This window comes from Rhincodon typus, chromosome 11 (genome assembly GCF_021869965.1).
Source record: "Rhincodon typus isolate 14 chromosome 11, sRhiTyp1.1, whole genome shotgun sequence".
In the NCBI taxonomy this organism is placed as follows: Eukaryota; Metazoa; Chordata; class Chondrichthyes; order Orectolobiformes; family Rhincodontidae; genus Rhincodon; species Rhincodon typus.
The window spans coordinates 40,016,961-40,036,497 of record NC_063342.1 but is presented as its reverse complement, the minus strand read 5'-3'; the positions used below and the strand labels follow the sequence as shown (position 1 = coordinate 40,036,497).

General features: G+C 41.4%; 1 protein-coding gene across 1 annotated transcript in view; it reads right to left on the bottom strand.

The window, feature by feature from the left end:
• The window catches only part of efhc2 (EF-hand domain (C-terminal) containing 2), a 103,222-nt gene extending 85,105 nt beyond the window's left edge, over nt 1–18,117 (bottom strand). Inside the window, exons 1-4 of the mRNA XM_048603354.1 lie at nt 18,069–18,117; nt 17,403–17,907; nt 10,701–10,889; nt 6,618–6,768 (exon numbers count right to left, since the gene is read on the bottom strand). Of these exons, the coding sequence (XP_048459311.1) occupies nt 6,618–6,768; nt 10,701–10,889; nt 17,403–17,444 (382 nt within the window). The 5' untranslated portion in view covers nt 17,445–17,907; nt 18,069–18,117. The remainder of the gene's footprint in view (nt 1–6,617; nt 6,769–10,700; nt 10,890–17,402; nt 17,908–18,068) is intronic.
• Nucleotides 18,118–19,537: the final 1,420 nt, after the last annotated feature.

Genomic DNA, 19,537 nt, shown 5'->3' with positions numbered 1-19,537 from the left:
ATTAGCTATGAGATTTTTCTTGGATTCACCTGAACAATAGTGAATCAAGAGACTATTCTTCTCCAAACAGGCTTTTGCAGACCTCTGTAGTGTCCTGCAAAATGACCAATTGTATTGATTATAACGAGGTTAGTCAGGTGGACCTCATAGAATATGAGTTCTCTGTCTGGGGCTATTTTAATCTATTTCAATCAAGGAGCCCTGGTTGACAGACAAAAACAGGATTGTCAGACATCCTCACACTCTGAGGGAACTGGATCAGTGTCAAGGACCCTCCAAGTGCAAATAAAGGGTGAATTGATGAAGGGATACCACCTCTGTGGAGTTATTTCAATGGCGACAAGAGAAAAGCACACTCCTGAAGAAATTTGCTTCTAACAGTTGTCTTTGAGTTGGGGTAAGCATTTCTGACATCATGCTGTTATTTGGGAAGCTTGACACATTTGATCCTACCATCGAAGACTTGGCCAAGTATGTGGAAAGAATGCATGATTTTTTTCTGGGCAAATGACATAGGGGCAGATGGAAAACAATGAGTAATTCTCCTGAGAGCTTGTGAACTTGCAGCTTTGTCGGTTATTAGGAGCCTAACTTTCCCAGAGGCACCAGATACTAAAACCTTTCAAGGGTTGACAGCTTTGGTTAAGAAATATTATGCCCCCAGGCCTCCTTTAATTTTGAGACGCTATTGGCTTTACTCAGCAATTTCAGAACCTGGGGAATCCATATTGGGATTTTTGACTGGGTTAAGATAATTGGCAGAGGCAAGTGACTCTGGTTTAACCCATAATGAGATGCTGAGAGACTGTTCATTTGGTATGTGGATTAATGATTTAACCATGAAAATGTGCCTTTTAGCTGAAGGCCAACTGGACTTTAAACACATACTACAATTGGCTTTATCATTAGAAAAATGTGGCAAGTGGAGCATACCGGGTATGAAAGGTTTGAGTTATAAAGAAAGGCTCGATAGGCAGAGACTTTTTTCACTGGAGTGTAGGAGGTTGACAGGTGACCTTGTAGAAGTTTATAAATTAATGAGGGGTATAGATAGAGTTAACAAGGCGCGCATTTAAGGTGGGAGGAGAGATCTTTAATAAAGACATGAGGAGCAAACTTTTTTAAAATAGAGGGTGGTTTGTATGTGGAATGAACTTGCTGAGGAAGTGGTACAATTACAATGTTTACAACATATTTGGATAAGTAGATGAATAGGAAAGGTTTGGAGGGATATGAGCCAGGAGCTGGTAGATGGGGCTAGTTTAGTTTAGGATTGTGTTTGGCATGGACCATTTGGACCGAAGGGTCTTTTCCATGCTGTATGACTCTAAATGATTCGCAAGATTTTCCAATGGAAGTGGATCCCCTTGCCAGTCTGACTGAACTTGGGGAACTCCATTCGAGTGATGACAATAGCATAGCCTCACTCCGGACATATCCTGAACAGAGGGACTGTAGGTTAGCCCACAGCAAAATCTCAAAACAAGGTCCAGCCTCATTCAAACAGTTAAAATGTCCTTCAGGATCTGGGCTGGATCTGTAGATGCATCTGGTATGCAGACTTGAGATATCAAGAGTCCCACTAGATTTAAATTAAGTGAGAAAACACATAGGCCGATGTCCAGTACAGTGCATACTCTGGAAAGTCTACCTACACCAGTTTGGAGCAGTTAAATTGCTCAGCAACATCCAAATCAGAAACAATCAAAATAAACATCTGGTTAAATGGTCACCCAGCTCTAATGGAGGTCGATACTGGTGTGGCCATTTCAGAGATTGCAGAACTGGTCTTTATTCGCTCTGGACTTCAATCTTTAAGTTTGCACAAGATCTCGGCTTGACTGAGAACCCATACCAGGAAAAATTTACAGATTAAGGTTATAACTTCAGTTCTGATCTCTTATGAGAAGCAGCTGGCTCAGTAAAGTGATAGTAACAGGCTTGGCCCAAGCTTGCTGGGGTGAAATTGGTTGAGAAAGATTCACCTAGATTGGCTCAGTAATTTTGATTAGAAAATGGTTGCCTGAGTGAAGTCCTGGTTAAATACTTGGCTATTTTCTGGAAGGTCTAGGGACTATCAAAGGAGCCAAGGCCATCTTGCATGTTGACCAGGAAGCGGTTCCATGATTCTGCAAGGCCCACCCAGTGCTATTAGCCTCATGGGCAAAAGTAGAGGCAGAAATCAGAAGGCTGGTAAGTGAAAGAATCCTCAAATCAGCCCAGTTTGTGGGTTGGGCAGCACTAGTCATACTGAATATGAAGCTCGACAGGTTAGTTTGCCTTTGTGGGGATTTTAAACAAACAGTAAACAACTTTGCGCAGCTGGATAAATATCCAAACCCTTGCATAAAGGATCCACAATCTGGCAGAAAGAGCAGTCTAAACTTTTAAGGCAGGCTTAAAGAAATAGTCTACAGCTTCACTAGATACTAAACTATCTCAGTTCCTATTTGATTATAGGACCACCCCTCATGCAACTACAGGGATAGCTCCAGCAGAGGTGTTAACGAGGAGAAGAGTCCACACAGGTTAAATCTGATCTTTCCAGACCTGAGGGGAGAAGATGAAACGGCATCAGGAATGCCAATGCCAGACACAAGAATCTGCTGAACAAAAGAGAAAGTTTGCCTCAGGGGATGAAGTTTGGTGTAGGAACCATGGGAATAGTCCCGCATGGATAAGAGGGATTGTCAATGTGAGGTCAGGTCCAGTGATGAATAAAGTTTGGGTGGGAGAGGCGGTCTGTACAAACACATGGACCATATGAAAGCTGCAAACTCACAAGCGGTGCAGTAGCAAAACATGCCCAGCTCTTTAGAACAATTGGAAAGGCTAGCAGAACCCATGGGTTATCCCTCTCCATCAAGCATTGAAGAGATCTCAGAATCTGGGATGGACATGGTGGATGTCACCGCTTCAATGCCTTTGCCGCCTGAAGAAGAGAATGAATTTCTTCCAAGGTGCTCTGGAAGCAAGAGGCAAGCTACTGTGCCTTACATGCTGCCTGTATCCAAGGCACAGTTGGAGGAACCTGACCCGGTGCTAAAATGCCCCAGGAGGAGCTATAAATAAAAAGAACTAACCTATGACCTCTGACTCGGAGGGTGAGGGATGTAGTGATTGTAATGAAGTCAGCCAGGTGACCCTCATAGAATATGAGTTCCTTGATCGGGGCCGTTAATCTGATCCAATCAGAGAGCCTGGCTAACAGACATAAACAGGATTGACAGACATCCTCACACTCTGACAGCTGGATCAGTGTCTAGGGCTCGCTATGGGTAAATAAAGGGTGACTTTGTGACGGGATACCAGCCTCTGGAGTTATTTCACCAATGGCCTTTCAAACCAGGATTCCATACTTTGCTAGTAACTCTCAGAAGTCACCGCAGCACTTAACATCTTTACCACAGACCTCTTTTGTATTTTGCAGTAGACATACTAACTTCACTGTGAAGTGTACACCTACGTCAAGTGACCACCAATGCTCAACTTGCTAAGACTAACATCACCACTCCCATCGGCCAAACCATCAACATTAGGAAGCTCTGCAATTTACAGCTATGACTGGTACCCTTTGAGTCAAAGCTGTAAACACAGTAAATCAGGGCATCAGAACACAAACAACATTTCTGTAGAGGAAATAGAGACTTCAATCACAAAAGCAGGACTGTTGAGAAAGAGGAATTTAGAATAACAACTTTTTGAAAACTTAACTGAATAATCGATACAGTGCCTATTACTAATTAACTATTCCAATAGAATAAGCCATAAACACACCCCTTGCAAAAAGGCAAATTCAGACACAGATTCAAACATGCAGCTCTCCAATCCAGGTGGAAACAACAGCAAGAGATTTCAGAGAAAGTAGCAGCTAGGAATCTTTTACTGAAGCTTCCAACCCTTTGGGACCCAAAAAGCTAAAGCCAAAAAAAACCTAGAAAGCCTGATCTGTGAGCGCTGGCCACTTCCCTTCTACTGTAACAACAGTATTTTTAGAAAACCTAAAGGCCTCCTAATTGTTGACTTAGGCTGTCTCTAAGGTTTTAGAGTAGATTTGTAGCTCGGGTTGTGGACGTTGTGGTTGGTTGCCTCGCCGAGCTGTTTGTTGTTCCGCAGATGTTTCGTTACCCTCTTGGGTAACATCATTAGTGCAGCCTCCGATGAAGTGCTGTTGTGTTTTCCTGCCTGTTACTTAAACTGTGGTGTCCATTTAGCTGGATGAGGCTGTCTCCAGTAGCCACTTCGGCACCTCTGCCTTTACAACCTCTCTTCAAAAAACCCAGGACAAAATAACCTTTTTTAAAGTGGCAGTATTGTCACAGTAATAAAGAAACACCATCACCTATTTTTCACTTGCGATCACCTGATCAGATACTGATTCTGCACATGCCTTACAGGGTAACACTGAGTTAAAATGTGCATGTGGTGAGTCATTGGGCATTAACAGGTGGCAGTCAGACCTAGCACTTGAAAGGGGAGGTCACAGTTGAGCTTTTCTGCACAGAACTCAGATGAGGACATCAATTGTGGCAGCATGAAGGACAAGGCTAATGGTCATCCATACCAAGATGCCTGCCATTTTGCCAAGCCTAACGAATAATCATTTCCAAATAATTTTGCAGAGCTTGGAACCCACCTTTTCCTCCATGGTAGTCGTGTCCAATGCCAGGACAGCACTTGCGGATCCTCTTGTGTGATGCAACACATTGTCTGGACCTCTACTACAGCACAGGCAAAAGTCAGCCAAATGGCTCAGTGCTGCAGTGGAAGCTCACACTGAAGTATTGAGACCCATATTTGTGTTTTGCAGGCTCAGGCTGCTACCATCATGGCTTTGGAAACGAGTATTCTGTGCTAATTCAATACGTCCTTTGACAAGTTACTATGATTGCTGAGGCATCATTCAGGGGAAAAAGGCACTAACTCCATATTTCCATGATCTTGTCTTTCTCAGCCTGACAGTTTTGTTCTCCCACTACTCATATTCTACATTTGTTGCTGTTTCAGACAGCCAACCCACATTGCACCCATCCATGTCAAGGTAGTGCCATTGAAGCCCAACCCTCAGGCACAGAGGTACTTGAGATCATTCTACAAGGCCATTTGCAATCTTACCTATTCACAGTCAGTTACCTTTCACCAGCAAATTATGGCCTTTGGATGGCTTTTGGAGAGTACTGTGTAGGAGCACTCAGGCAGGCAAAAGAACCTGCAATAGAAGAAGTCAGGAAAGGCGCAAGTATGAATAGTTCAGTTTTGTATGTTAGTGAATGTACTACTGGATAAATTTGCTGTGGATAGGTTTTTTCTTGTTTCCATTATTTACCTTGGGATTTTGTAAACAGAACACTGGGGTGGATGTAGCAAACACATTGAAAGGTCAGGAATTTTGGGTCAATAGTGATGATGGGGTGACATCTTAGATGAACTGGAGTCTTTTCCTGATCTCTTACTCTCCTCGGTTAACCTCTGTATACCTGGTGGCCATGGTGACACTCTCATGGTGGTGAGATTGTGGAGATATACCAAACACCACAAACTTGGACATCTGTTCTGGTGAATCCATGATGTCTCTCCACAGGTCATACAACCAATGAACCAGAGCTTTGGAATGCCAATGGTTTAACCTATGATTTTTTTTTGGGTTACAAAGCTCTTATTGCGGAGCAACTGTGATTTTAGGGTGGAATCTTAAAGGAATCTGAATATTCACGCATGGACAACTTGTCTGGAGCAAAGGGGTCCTGGCTAATTCCTCCTTGGCCATCACTTTTTTAACCTTATTGTATGGGATGTGGATATTGTTGGCAGGACCAAGATTTGTTGCCCATCTTTAACTGCCCTTGAACTGAATGGCTTGCCATTTCTTTTCAGAGAATAGTTAAGTGTCAACTAAATTACAGTAGAACTGGAGTCAGGGCAAACCAGACAAGGATGGCAGATTTGCTTGCCTAAAGGATTAGTGAAGAGGATGGGTTTTTGTTTACAACAATCAATGACTGCTTCATGGTCACCATCAGTGATAAGAGCTTTCAATTCTAATGTTATTAACTGAATTTAAATTTCACCATCTGCCATATTGGCATATGCACTACTTCTCCTCTTTGCTGCCTGTACTCCATTTCAAACTTGAAACTATATCCCAAAAAGAAAATGTAACTATAGCTCCCATTACTGAAGCTGACCTCCCCAGACAGGCTAACCAACTCTTCTCATCGCCTTATCAAGATTCAGCATCATTCCCTGAAAAATTCAAAATGTTTGCAAAAGTTCTTCAACTACAATCAGGACTATACTTCCATTAACTCAGCATCAAAGGTAAGTCAAAAGCATCTCACTTCAAAATCCAAAAAGTGGGTCAGTTGCAGGACTGAATTATAGATTTCTGGCAATTGGAATACATTACATAAAGTTAATTTTCTGTGTGTGCATTCAGCTTGATTAATCCACGTTAGGGAAATGCAAACATAAAATCAGTCCAAAGTCTTTCCACCAACCAAATATATTAAGCCATCGTAAAATAAGAAACTAGCAGAACAATAGAATAGTTTAATAATTAGCATATTAATATAGTAGAAGTAATGACGTATGCCTTAATTTCTTAACTGCTATTATACCTTGTGTGATGCCACTGTTTTTCACTTCTGGTTCAACAACTTGTATTGTATCATCTTCCAGGTAAAAGTAAATCTTGCACTTTCTTACTCGGTACTGTTCATCTCTTCTTTCTTGAACACTTTCTTGAAAATAGGCTTTAAAACAAAGCACCTGTTGGACAATACATATACATGGGAGGTCTTCTGAATGTTAAGCCTCCAAATTATGTAGATAATACGTCGACTATGGTGACATGTAAAATATTGTCTGTGTCAATCCAGCAATTGCTCTTAGTCTTACTCTTGGCTGCATGTTTAGTACTTTACTATCACAATCTTTCTATTTCCTTACTAGACCTCATTAGTTTCAATGTCAGAGTAGCTTTTTCATGTGGACTTTTACCCCATGAGAAGAGGACTGTGACTGTTAAAACCTGGGGACTGTTCTGAATATATATTTCCTTCCTCTTCAATTATCTTTGCTCAAATCTTGATTTTAACCATGACTTACTTAGAACAGTACAGCACAGGAATAGGCCCTTTCGCCCACCTTGTTTATGCCAACCATGACATCATTCTAAACTAATCCCATCTACCTGCACATGGTCTGTGTCCCTCTATTCCCTGCCTGTTCATGGATCTGTCTAAATGCCTCTTAAACATAGAAGCAGATACGATAGCTATCATCTCTCCAGGCAGCATATCTCCATTAAACCTTCTCCCTCTCACTTTAATCCTATGCCCTTTAATGTTTCCAACCCTGGGAGAAAAGACTCTGACTATCCATCCTATCTATGCCTCTTATAATTTAAATACTTCTATCAGTCACCCCTCATCTTCCAATGTTTGACGGAAATCAATTCAAATTTGTTTAACCTCTCCTGACAGCTAACACACTCCAATACAGGCAGCATTCTGGTAAACCTCTTTTGCACTCTCTCTCCAAGCCTCCCTCCTGTGTAAAAATAAATTCCAAGATGCTTCAGAAGCGAGTTGAAGAAGGAAAGATCCGGATAATCAAAAGTTGACATTAAACTAGACAATAATTGGTACAGATGGCAGCAAGATGTCACAATGGGATATTACAGATGAAGTGAGTAGGCAAAGTTGTGGCAGATGGAGTTCAGTATGGGATTCTGTAAGGGCATACACTTTGTATACAAAAAAGACAAATCCAAAGCTTTTTTGAATGGGCAAGACTCTAGAAATTCTGAGAATCAAAGAATTAAGATGAATTAACGTTAGATTAAAGGTGCAAAGATCATTCAAAAAGGCTAGTTGAATTTCAGCCTTTATTTCTGTACGTTTGGACTACAAAGTAATGTACAAATGTAAATACATTTTAGTCATATCCTGTTTGAATATTAAATATAATACTGGGCACCACACCTCAAGAATGCTAAAAGGTTTTATTTATAAATGATAGGTTGTATAAATTTGGAATAAAACTGAAAATGCTTGGTATGCTAACTTGAAACATTAACTGTTTTAATCTCCATTGGTGCTGTCAGACCTGCATTTCTTTTGTTTTTTTTCAGATTATCAGCATCTGCAGTACTGTAATATTGCATAAGAAATAGTAAGAACTGCCGATGCTGGAGTCAGAGATAACACAGTGTGGAGCTGGAGAAACACAGCAGGCCAAGCAGCATCAGAGGAGCAGGAAAGCTGACGTTTCAGGTCGGGACCCTTCTTCAGAAATGGGGGAGGGGGAAGGGGGCTCTGAAATAAATAGGGGGGGGGGGGGGGGGGCTGGGGAAGGTAGGTGGGATGGTGGTAGGTGAGTGTAGGTAGGCAGTGGTGGGGATTGGTCAGTGAGGTGGGAGGAATTTTGAAACTGATATCTATTTCAAGCCTACCGACTCCCACAGCTATCTAGACTACAGCTCCTCTCTCCCACCTTCCTGCAAGAATGCGATCCCCTACTCTCAATTCCTCTGCCTCCGCCGCATCTGCTCCCAAGATGAGGTGTTCCACTCCCGAACATCCCAGATGTCCTTGTATTTCAAGGATCGCAACTTCTCCCCCTTCAGTGGTCAAAAACGCTCTCAACCGCACCTCTGCCCTCACACCCCTCCCCGCAACAAAAACAAAGACAGAATCCCCCTTGTCCTCACGTATCACCCCACTAACCTCCAGATTCAACGTATCATTCTCTGCCACTTCCGCCACCTGCAATCTGATCCCACAACCAAGGATATATTTCCCTCCCCACCCCTATCTGCCTTCCGGAGGGACCACTTTCTCCGCGACTCCCTCGTCTGCTCCAAACTCCCCACTAGCCCCACCAGCCCCGGCACCTTTCCCTACAACTTCAGGAAGTGCTATACCTGCCCCTACACCACCCTCCTCACCTCCGTCCAAGGAACCAAAAAAACCTTCCACATCAGATAGATGTTCCCTTGCACATCCACTAGTGTGGACTACTGCATCCGCTGCTCCCGATGTGGCCTCCTTTACATCGGTGAGACCAAGCAGAGGCTCAGAGACTGCTTTGTAGAGCGCCTGCGTGCTGTTCGTGACAAATGACAACACCTTCCAGTCGCGAACCACTTCAACTCCCCCTCCCACTCCCTGGACGACATGTCCATCCTGGGCCTCCTCCAGTGTCACAATGACGCCACTTGGAAACTGGAGGAGCAGAACCTCATGTTCCACCTTGGGAGCCTACAAGCCACTGGTCTCAATGTGGACTTTACTAGCTTCAAAATCTCCCCACTCCCGACCTCACCCCAAGACCAACCCTCCCTCTCATCCCTGCCTCATTGACCTGTCTGTCTTCTCTCCCACCCATCCGCTCCTCCCACCTCACTGACCAATCCCCACCACTGCCTACCTGCACTCACCTATTGCCATCCCACCTACCTTCCCCAGCCCCATCCCTCCTCTCTCTACTTATTTCAGAGCCCCCTTCACCCTCCCCCATTTCTGAAGAAGGGTCTAGGCCCAAAACGTCAGCCTTCCTGCTCCTCTGATGCTGCTTGGCCTGCTGTGTTCATCCAGCTCTACACCTTGTTATCTCAGATTCTCCAGCATCTGCAGTTCCTGCTATCTCTTGCATTTACTGCAGTTCAGATAGCTAAGTAATAGTATAAAGTATATAAAATTATAAGCATATTCAACAGAATAGCTAATACAAAAGCTATTTTCTTTGGAATATTTCAGTATAAAGGAGCACAACCTTGAATGTAAAGTTAGGTCATTCATGAGTGAGAAAAGAAAGCACTTTGTTATCCAAAGAAAAAGTAGAGATGTGGCATTCTATTCCTCAAAAGTCTGTGGGTTTTTAAAATTTAACTTTTCAATAAAAAATCTGCTGGTTTTAGATTTGTAGAAGATTACTGAAGGAAATGGTTCAATGAAGGAAAAAAATATTGAGATGTAGATAAATCATTATCTAATTAGTGGAGGCTGAATTGCCTACTCCTGTAACTATATTGATCAAAGAGTTGGGTTTTAAGATAAACGAAGGAATTGTAGTCCCATGGAGCAGGCTAGGAATCAAATATGTGACTGCATGGAAGGTTACACAAAGGTCAAGGGATATAAGGAAGAAAATGCACTTCATGACCACTGCACAGTCTGGGTGGAATAAAAACATAACTGACGGTAATCAAAAAGAACGCATATAGATTGTTGTTCTATTATTGCCAGAAATCCTTCAGTATTTCACTTAATGGTCATTTTTCATTTTAAACTATGATGGAAAATATTAGATTGTGTGTAATGTACCATCTACAGGGCAAGAAACAGCGGATGAAATTCAAGGCGAGGGCAAAAGAGTTGAACAAGATTTTAGAAATGAGGAGGATACCAAGGAGGCAAGGTTTAGGGAATATAGTTTAACGGTACAATGGAGTGAAGCTGAAGGCTCAGTCATTAATGCTGAAACAGTCAAGTGAGAACTAAAGTTAACTATGGCAAGAACACAGGATGAAAGCTGTTATCAAGGAATAGAGAAAATTAGAGAGTCGTGAAAATATTTCACAGGTTAAGCTTTGTAATTAAATTTTATGCTCAATGAAAATCCACATAAGCATAATTTCAGTATGAATCATTTCATTTCAAATGTTTCAAATGGAACAAACATACACAAAAGCATACCTGCTTGTCAAAGACAACCCATGCTGGTGCGTCACTGCCATGTCCCTTTGGAAAGACACTGAACTTAGGTTTCAGCTTTTGACCAACTAATGGTTCACCACCAATGCCAGGTTTCTCCTCTCCCACCATTGTTGGGACATCGTTTGGAAAGTCAAAATGATGAGATTTATGAAATTTCTCCTTTCCCAACTACAGTAAAGGAAACAAACAACTATTAGCTCAGAAATATATTAAAAAGTAACTTTCAAATTCTGAATGGTTTTAATTTTAAAATAAACACTATGGCTGAAATTTTAACTCACTAAAAACACATTCACTTGCATAGAGTTAAAATCAGGACCACATATAATGATTTTACTGCAAATATAATTTAGATCCTGGTCCTCTTAGTTCTTATGGAAAGAACTGTGTGCAATCAAAGCTTGTATATTTTAAATACTGCTATAGGACACAATAAATTGTTATGATATCATACTTTCGTGGACTGTTCTCCCCATCCCACTTTAGTAGAATGGTACAAAAATGCAATTCTTATGCATTATCATTTAAATTTTGAATTATCCAAGTTATCCACTATGCACTCAACTGTTATGTGGAGATTCCAGTGTTGGACTAAGGTTGATAAAGTCAGAAGTTACACGAAACCAGGTTATAGTGCAACCTGTTTATTTGAAATCACAAGCTATAACCTGGTGTTGTACAATTTCTGACTTTGTCGTACAACTTTCTGATGCATTAGCAGTTTGTTATTCTCATCAGTCTCTGCACATGCATTGCACACAAATTGTTTTAAATCCACTGGTCTTTTAATCATTGGCATGTGTCTTGCCATTTGCTGTCTGGCTGAGAGATGTTTATTCCCTGGGAATGTGGTTCTGTGTCATATGTTGTTGCTGCAATGCCTATTGCTGTTCATTTTCCATTGCTGGTGCTAAGGACATCTGGCTCTAACAGCTGATCTGTGGTCTGGACAGATGGAGAGCTCATGCTTTCTCGATCTGCAGCCTACAAATGAGCAACAGCTCCCACTGTGTGAATGTGATGTGCCTACTGTATATCTGGTCATTCACTTCCACACATGCTCAAGGTGACAACTGCTCAACACAGGACTCGTGGCCATTTGACCTGACCTTTGTTAAGATTATTGAAGGTTTGTACCCTGACCAGCTCTTTAATACTCAACTCTGGCAATGGCTTTGCAATCTTGCTAAAATGAAATTATGCTCTTTTGCCATTTCATCTTGCTTTTGTCACTCGCACATGCTACTACAACTATTATTGACATTTTTGTGATTGGAAGAGTAGTAGTTTAGGTTTGGCATGACAGTGAGATGACTCTTCTGACAGCATGGATGTTTGTACCTTTGGAGATCATACTATGCAGTGGTAATATCCCTACCTCTGGGCCAGAAGTCCTGGGTTCAAATCCCACCTGCTCCAGAGGTGTGTAATAACCTCTCTGAACAGGTTGATTGGAAAATATTTGGAAGTTTGTACATTGATTGACTCTCCAATGCTCAAAGCTGGCAATAATTTGGCAGTTTTATCAAAATCAACGCTTGCCTTTCTGCTGTTTCATCTTGATTTTTTTTGTCTTTCAAGTCTTTTATTATTTCCAGCTTCAGTAGCTTTCTTTTGGAAGAATAATTTTGGTGTGGCATGCTGTTATTTTTTTTTCCACTGGACTACTTTCTATGCCTTCGCTAGGTGTGTTTCTCAACTTGAGGTTTCTATGCTTCTGCGCTGGATTGGTTCAGTTTCTTTATGACTGCTTTGCTTTGATTTCACCACTGGGTTCCATTTAATTGAGGATAATTGGATATGATGTATGGGGTTGAATTCCCTAATCCTTAATGAACTGGCACTTATGAACTGAGGGCCAGTGTCACTCATCAGAATGTTGAACGTTCAAAATGCCATAAAGGCTGGAGTGTGCTCTCAGGCATTCTACAACATCGCTAGCAGTTATTGAGGACAGCTGGTCCACCTCCCAGTAGCCAAAATAATAGACCATGGTGGCAAAATGGATGGTTTCTGTGGGAGTGAAGAGATCTACTCCCAGCTTCATCCATGCCCTGTCAGGGATTTCATGTGTCATCAGCAGCCCTTCAGTTTGCTCAGCTTCATACTCATTACAAGCTGCACTGGCTGATGTGGATCCTTGATTTCACTGCTCATGGTTGGCCAGTAAAGCAAATCACTTGCCTTTCTCAGACTTCACTCAATTCCTTGGTGACTTGCACCAGTGTGTTTTAGCATCTCTCCCCTCAAATCCATAAGGGCAATGACTATTTCCTTTGTATGATGTCATAATAGGCTGTTAACATTTCTGTATGCCCTTTACACCTGGTGACTACAAGGGTGTATCTGATGTATTCAAGTCATCTACTCATCACTGTTTCTTGCAACACTCAGAGTTGCAGCTTGTTGGGTGGTTTGCTTGATTTGAGCAAGGTGCTTGTCTTATTTTTTATTCATTTTGTGAGATGTGGGCATCATTGGCTAGGCCAGAATTTATTGATCATCCCCAAGCCCTGAAAAATGTAATTGTCAGCTACCTTCTTAAACCACTGTAATCCTTAGCGAATAGGTATACTCAATGCTGTAAGGAAGGGACTTCCAGAATTTTGACCCACTATCAGTGAAGGAATGGCAATATGGTTCCAAGTCCAGATGATGTATGGCTTGGAGAGGAACTTGCAGGTGATGAGATGTCATGCATCTACTACCCTTGTCCTTTGTAAGTGGTGGATGTTTGCAAGTTTAGAAGGTCTGTTACAGGAATCTTGGTCAATGACTACAGTCCATCTTATAAGTGGTACACACTGATGCTACTGTACATTGGCTCTCCAACCACCAATTCCAACTTTCACTCCCTTTACTACCAATCAAGTGGGTTTCTATGCTCTGAATGGTGTTAAGTTTCTTGAATGATGATGGAACTATTGATCCAAGCAAATGGAGAATATTCAATCGAACTCCTGAGCAATTCCTTGACGGGTGGCCGTCAGGTATTGTGAAAAAGGAAGTGAATTACTCAGCACTGAATTCTTAGCCTCTGACCTGTTCTTGTTGCCACAATATGTGTATGGCTGGTCCAGTTCAATCTCCGGTCAATGGTAACCCTTAGGATGTTGGTAGTGGGAAATTAAGCAATGGTAATGTCATTGAATGAATGAACGTCAGGAGTTGATAATTAGATTCTCTATTATTGGAGATGGTCATTGCCCAACACTTGTGTGGTACAAATGTTACTTGTCACTTGTGCAGGTCTTGCTGCATTTGGACATGGACTACTTCAATATCTGTGGTGTCCCAAATCATGTTGAACATTGTACAATCATCAGCAAATATCCCCACTTCCGACCTTTTGATGGAATGTTATTAATAAAATGGCATAAGGCGATTGGACTTAGGATACTATCCTGAGGAACTTCTGCGGAAATGTCCTTGAACTCAGGTGACTAATCTCCAACAACCACAACCATTTTCCTTTGTGCCAGGCATAACTCTAATTAACAGTTTTTCCTCTGACTGCAGCTTTGTTCGGGCTCCTGGATGCCATACTTGGTCAAATCCTGCCTTGACATCAAGGCAGTCACTCACTTCACCAAAGGAGTTCAGTTCTTTGATCCATGTTTCGACCAAGGCTGTAATGAGGTCAGGAGCCAAGTGGCCCTGGCAGAACTCAAACTGAAAATCAATAGCAGGTAATTGTCAAGCAAGTGCCACTTGATAGTGCTGTCACTGATTTCTCCATTTTACTGATGATGGACAGTAGACTGCTAGGGCAGTATTGGCTGCATTGGATTTTCCTGTTTTTGCACAGGATATAACTGGGCAATGCTCCATACTGCTGGGTAGATGCCAGTGTTGTTGCTGTACCTGTGTTGTCGCTTCACCAGGTTGAAACCTTATTTTTAGGTATGATCGTTGTGATAGGGTAGAAGTTATGCCAGGCCATGAAATTATAGATTGTGGTTAATTACAATTCTACTCACTTCACGGAGCTGCTTGATCTGTTCGAGTTCATCCTATTTAAGTGTTAGTGCCTAACAACAGAATGGAGGGTATCTTTGATGTGACTTCATCCACATGACCTCCTTTTTAACTCAATCGAAAATTCTTCTAACTACCTAGAAATGTGCCTTGATGGACCCATAAGATATGACAAGAGGGGCATAGAGGGAAGCTGTAGAGACAACAAGGTGCAGGGCTGGATGAACACAGCAGGCCAAGCAGCATCATAGGAGCAGAGAGGCTAGGTTTATTACATATGGAGCAAGCATGGGACAATAGATGGAAGATTCCTGATGACTTGGGCAGTGATTTGGGAAGGTAGATTGCCTAGAGAAGAAATGAATGGAGACATGATAACATAAAAGAAGAATCTAGGAGAAGTAAAGAGAAAAGTAAAAGGGGGGGGGGTGGGAGAAATATTAGAAACAGAAGCAATGGTTTAGGGTCTTCAGTTCTGTAGCAGCAGCAGTAGCAGAATAGTTTTGTAGTCACTTAAAAATGTGCTCAATTTCATAGTAGTTAATTCTACCACATGCTGTTAATGCAGCACTTTGAATCGACTAAACAGAATATTAAAGCAACTCCTTCTAAAGATAGAACAAGTACAAACCTTCAAACAGAATGCTCAAATATAAACTAAAATGCAGTTCAGCAATTTAAACCCAAAATCATCTTCAAATCTGTTCCATATAGATTTGATAGTGATACACAAAATTATCATAGTATCACATTTTACATCTCTACCTTTTTTCCTTTTATAATAAAAAAAGTCACCTAGTAAAATTTTAACATTGATGAACTTAAATGATTAGAGGGTTTTGGACACTTGCATAAAGGCAGTATGAGAGGGTTTCCATCTGAAACTCTGCTCTGTCAATCAGATACACAATTATTAACATAAATTGGTGATCCTTGGGCTTTGAGACATCCAAAGAAAATATGAATGGGTCATTTAGGCTGAAGAAAGAACTTCAAAAAATTGCACTTTTTTCTGTTGTTTTAGAAAGTTATTTTTACTCAATTTTTTTTAGCATAAAAGTGCACCCAGTATCACAAGTCACATTTTCAAATCCATAAGTAAACCTGCTTTATAAAGGTGAACTTGCCCCTTTTTTCAAAAATAGATTTGTTTATAGGCTGTGAGCTAGCAAGGCCAGCGTTTGTTGCTCATCCTGGATTGCTTTCATGAAGGTGATGGTGAGCCACATTTTAAATTGCTGAATCCATCTTGTCTGCACTCACAGCACTGTTAGGAAGGGAGTTCCAAGATTTAGAATCCGTGACAGTAAAGGATTAGTCATACAATTCCAACTCAGATGATGGCTTTGGTAAAAATGCAAGATTTTAGAGGAAGGGTCCTGACCCGAAACATCAACTTTCCTGCTCCTCTGATGTTGCCTGGCTTGCTGTGCTCCTCCAGCTCCACACTGTGTTATCTCTGACTCCAGCATCGGCAGTTCTTATTATCTCCAAGATTTTAGAATATTGTTTTAAACCATCTCCATAGTTTAAGGTAAATTGGTAATGTGATCTGTTCTGTATTCTGTTTGACAACAAGCCTATGTGGTTACCACAGGGATAGGATTGCACATGTTAAGACTTACTGCGGGCAAGGTGCAAGATGTTCACACCTGAAAATAAAGGCTGAAGCGACTGGGCTAACTGTGGCAAGACTTTCAGTCTCCATGTTTTTGGGCTGAAAGAAAAGCAGATCTTTCACAGAGATTAAAGATTGCTGTTAGTATGGTCAGCAGAGTGAAGGCTGTACAAGGCATGAGACAGAAGGAGGAAGGGAGGACTGTCCTGGGCGCAAGAGGCAAATTTAACAGCACTCTAAGTTTAGCACGTGAGGCTAAAAGGAGGAATTGCTGGAGTGGGCTTTATTGCTGGTGGTCACTTGGGGAATTTCCTGTAAAATGATGGAAGCATCTTTCAACAATCACTCAATGTTATAAAACAGCAAGAAGTGCAGACATGAACCCATTGGAAGTGGGAACTCCAATGGACGACACATCTTTTGAATGACAGGTTTTCATATGTCAAACAGAACACCTATCCAACCCAGGGTTCACTCTACTCATTCCTTCTGCAGGCAGCTGGATAGTTTGGTGTGATCATCTCCAAACAAAGAAACCAGTGCACCACCAGCCCTGAGAAAATTCAAGGCCTTTTATCGGTGGTACTTTCAAACATTTTCAGTGCAGTGGTTCCCTCTAAATATTAAGATGCTCCTATGACCAGCCTGACAACCTCAGACAGTGTTGTGCCAACTAGCCAAAACCCTGCAGGAAGCAGTTACTATTTGTGCACAGAAAGCAGGAATAACAATGTAGAATGTTAACAGTATGGAAATTTTTGTTTAAAAAATGAGTTACAATCAACCAAACATTTGAGATAACAAGGTGTAGAGCTGGATGAACACAGCCTAGAGAAGGGTCTAGGCCCGAAACGTCAGCCTTCCTGCTCCTCTGATGCTGCTTGGCCTGCTGTATTCATCCAGCTCTACACCTTGTTATCTCAGATTCTCCAACATCTGCAGTTCCTACTATCTCTGAACCAAACATTTAATCCCTGGGATTTCCTCAAAGGTTGGTGTTAAAGTCCATTTTGAAAGAGAAGACAGTTTCTTAAATGTGTCGATTTTTATTACTTGCAGAGAAGTGGCGTTGGTTCGTTACTCACATTCCTGTTGAATGTGTTCCCCGGTAAGAGTGGTAAAGTCATGTTTCCTCTGCTCCAGGCTCTTCTCTATGTTTGAGTCCCCGTTGCCTCGGTGACAGCAACGTCACCACGCTGGGCCGTACGTTCCGCCATTAAAAGAAGGGCTTCAACAAACGACCTTTTTTTTAACAGACTCTTGCGCGTTGAACCCTTCCGTCCTAGTTTCACATTTTTGCTTGCACCAACTTCCATTCAATCCGTTGTTGTTCATGTTGTTTTTCCTAAATTCGAATGTGTGATGCGTTCGACAAACACGACAGAAATAGTTCGCCATCTTGAGAAGGTCAGCGGCCACCATTCCCTGGGTCTTGGTGGTTCGTATTTTGTTATCTCTCCATCCGTATTAATTGGCAGTCGCTGCATTCTTTTCCAAATCATCCGGCTCCTGCTCACGCCTCCACATTCCGTTTTTACCTGACTTGCAGCTGAAGCAGGTAGTACATTGCTCCTACTGTCCCATCGATAGCTGAGATTAAAACAAATAAAAAGTTTGGAGCAACCATTTACTTAGCGCCTCTAACCTCAAATTGTCCCAAGACCTAATATTCATGAAGAATTCTCAGCCAGGAAAGAGATTGAAGAGTGGCAGTTAATGAGGATTTAAAAGGAAAGTGGAAGTATACCAACCTGGGTGTACTGTGTATCTGCTTTAAAAAAAATGCTGGTGAAACTCAGCAGGTCTGGCAGCATCTGTTGGGGAGGAAAAAAAGCAGAGTTAATGTTTCGACCCTGGCACTTCTTGATCAGTTCAATACTTGCCAGAGTAAGTGACTGCATCAGAAGTGAGTTTCACCAACAATTTGTTTTTGTTTCAGATTTCTACCATTTTGCAGCTCTTTGCTTATTTTAGTGTTTACCTGCTAACACAGAAGAGACACCATTTGCTAGAATGCAGAGTTATTGGAGGAATGAACATGTATCGCTAGTTATAGAACTGGAGAAAGGCGTTGAAGTTATTTAAAAATGAAGATTATAATTTTAAATTAGACACTGGTAAAAGATCCAATGTGTGTTATCAAGGACAGGGTGATTTGTGAGCCAGCATAAATCTTATCGTGGGTTAAGATACTGATAACAGAGTTTTGAATGAGCCCAAGTTTCTGGAGGATGGGAGACTGGACAGGATTGTAATTTAATGGAGAAATGTTGTGTTATAAAAGGTATGGTTGAAATATTTAAACAACAAAGAAGTGAAGACAGGAAAAAGGTGGCAAGTATTGAATGTGGCACTAAGCAACATTTATGAAGAAATGTTTATCAGGAACTCTGATGGGAATTAAATAATATGCAGAAAGTTGCAACAGTGACTCTGAACCTTAGACTATTTTAGAGAGGAGAAACACATCAGTGGTGAGGTTTTGGAATTGTGACAAAATACATTAAATTTGTCTTTTCAGATGTTCAATTGATGGTTAGTTACACACGAATAGTGGTTATTCAGTTCCACAAGCATATCCTGCCTTTCTAATGGGTCAAGCTGATGTGTATCTCTGTTCCATTTATCTTTTCTCCATATTCCTTCTTATCTTTTTTTTAGAAAAGAACTGTCCCATCATTTGTAGCAAGTCCTGTGTTTGTACAAATAACAAAATCACCAATGCCAATATAAAAAGAGGAAAAATATACTTTTTAAAAAAACTTGTATTTATGTATCGTCTATCGTGATCACTAATCATCCCAAAGTGCTTTAATGCTAAGAAACATAGAAAATAGGGACAGGATTCAGCCTTTCAACCCTGCCCCAATATGATCATGGCTGACCATCCAACTCATAACAGTGTTCTCACTTTCTCCCCATACCTTTTGATCCCTTTAGCCCTAAAAATTATATCTAACATCTTCAAGAACATTCAATGTTTTCACCTCACCATTTTCTGTGATAGAGTATTCCACAGTCTCACCACTTTCTGGGTAAAGAAATTTCTCCTCATCTCAATCCTACATGGCCTACCCTGTATCCTTTGACTGTGACCCCCCGATTCTGGACACCCCAGTCATCGGGAACAACCTGTGTTTACCCTGTCTAGTCTCATTAGAATTTCATACGTTTCTATGAGATTGCCCCTCTTCTAAACTCCAGTGACTATATTCCTAAG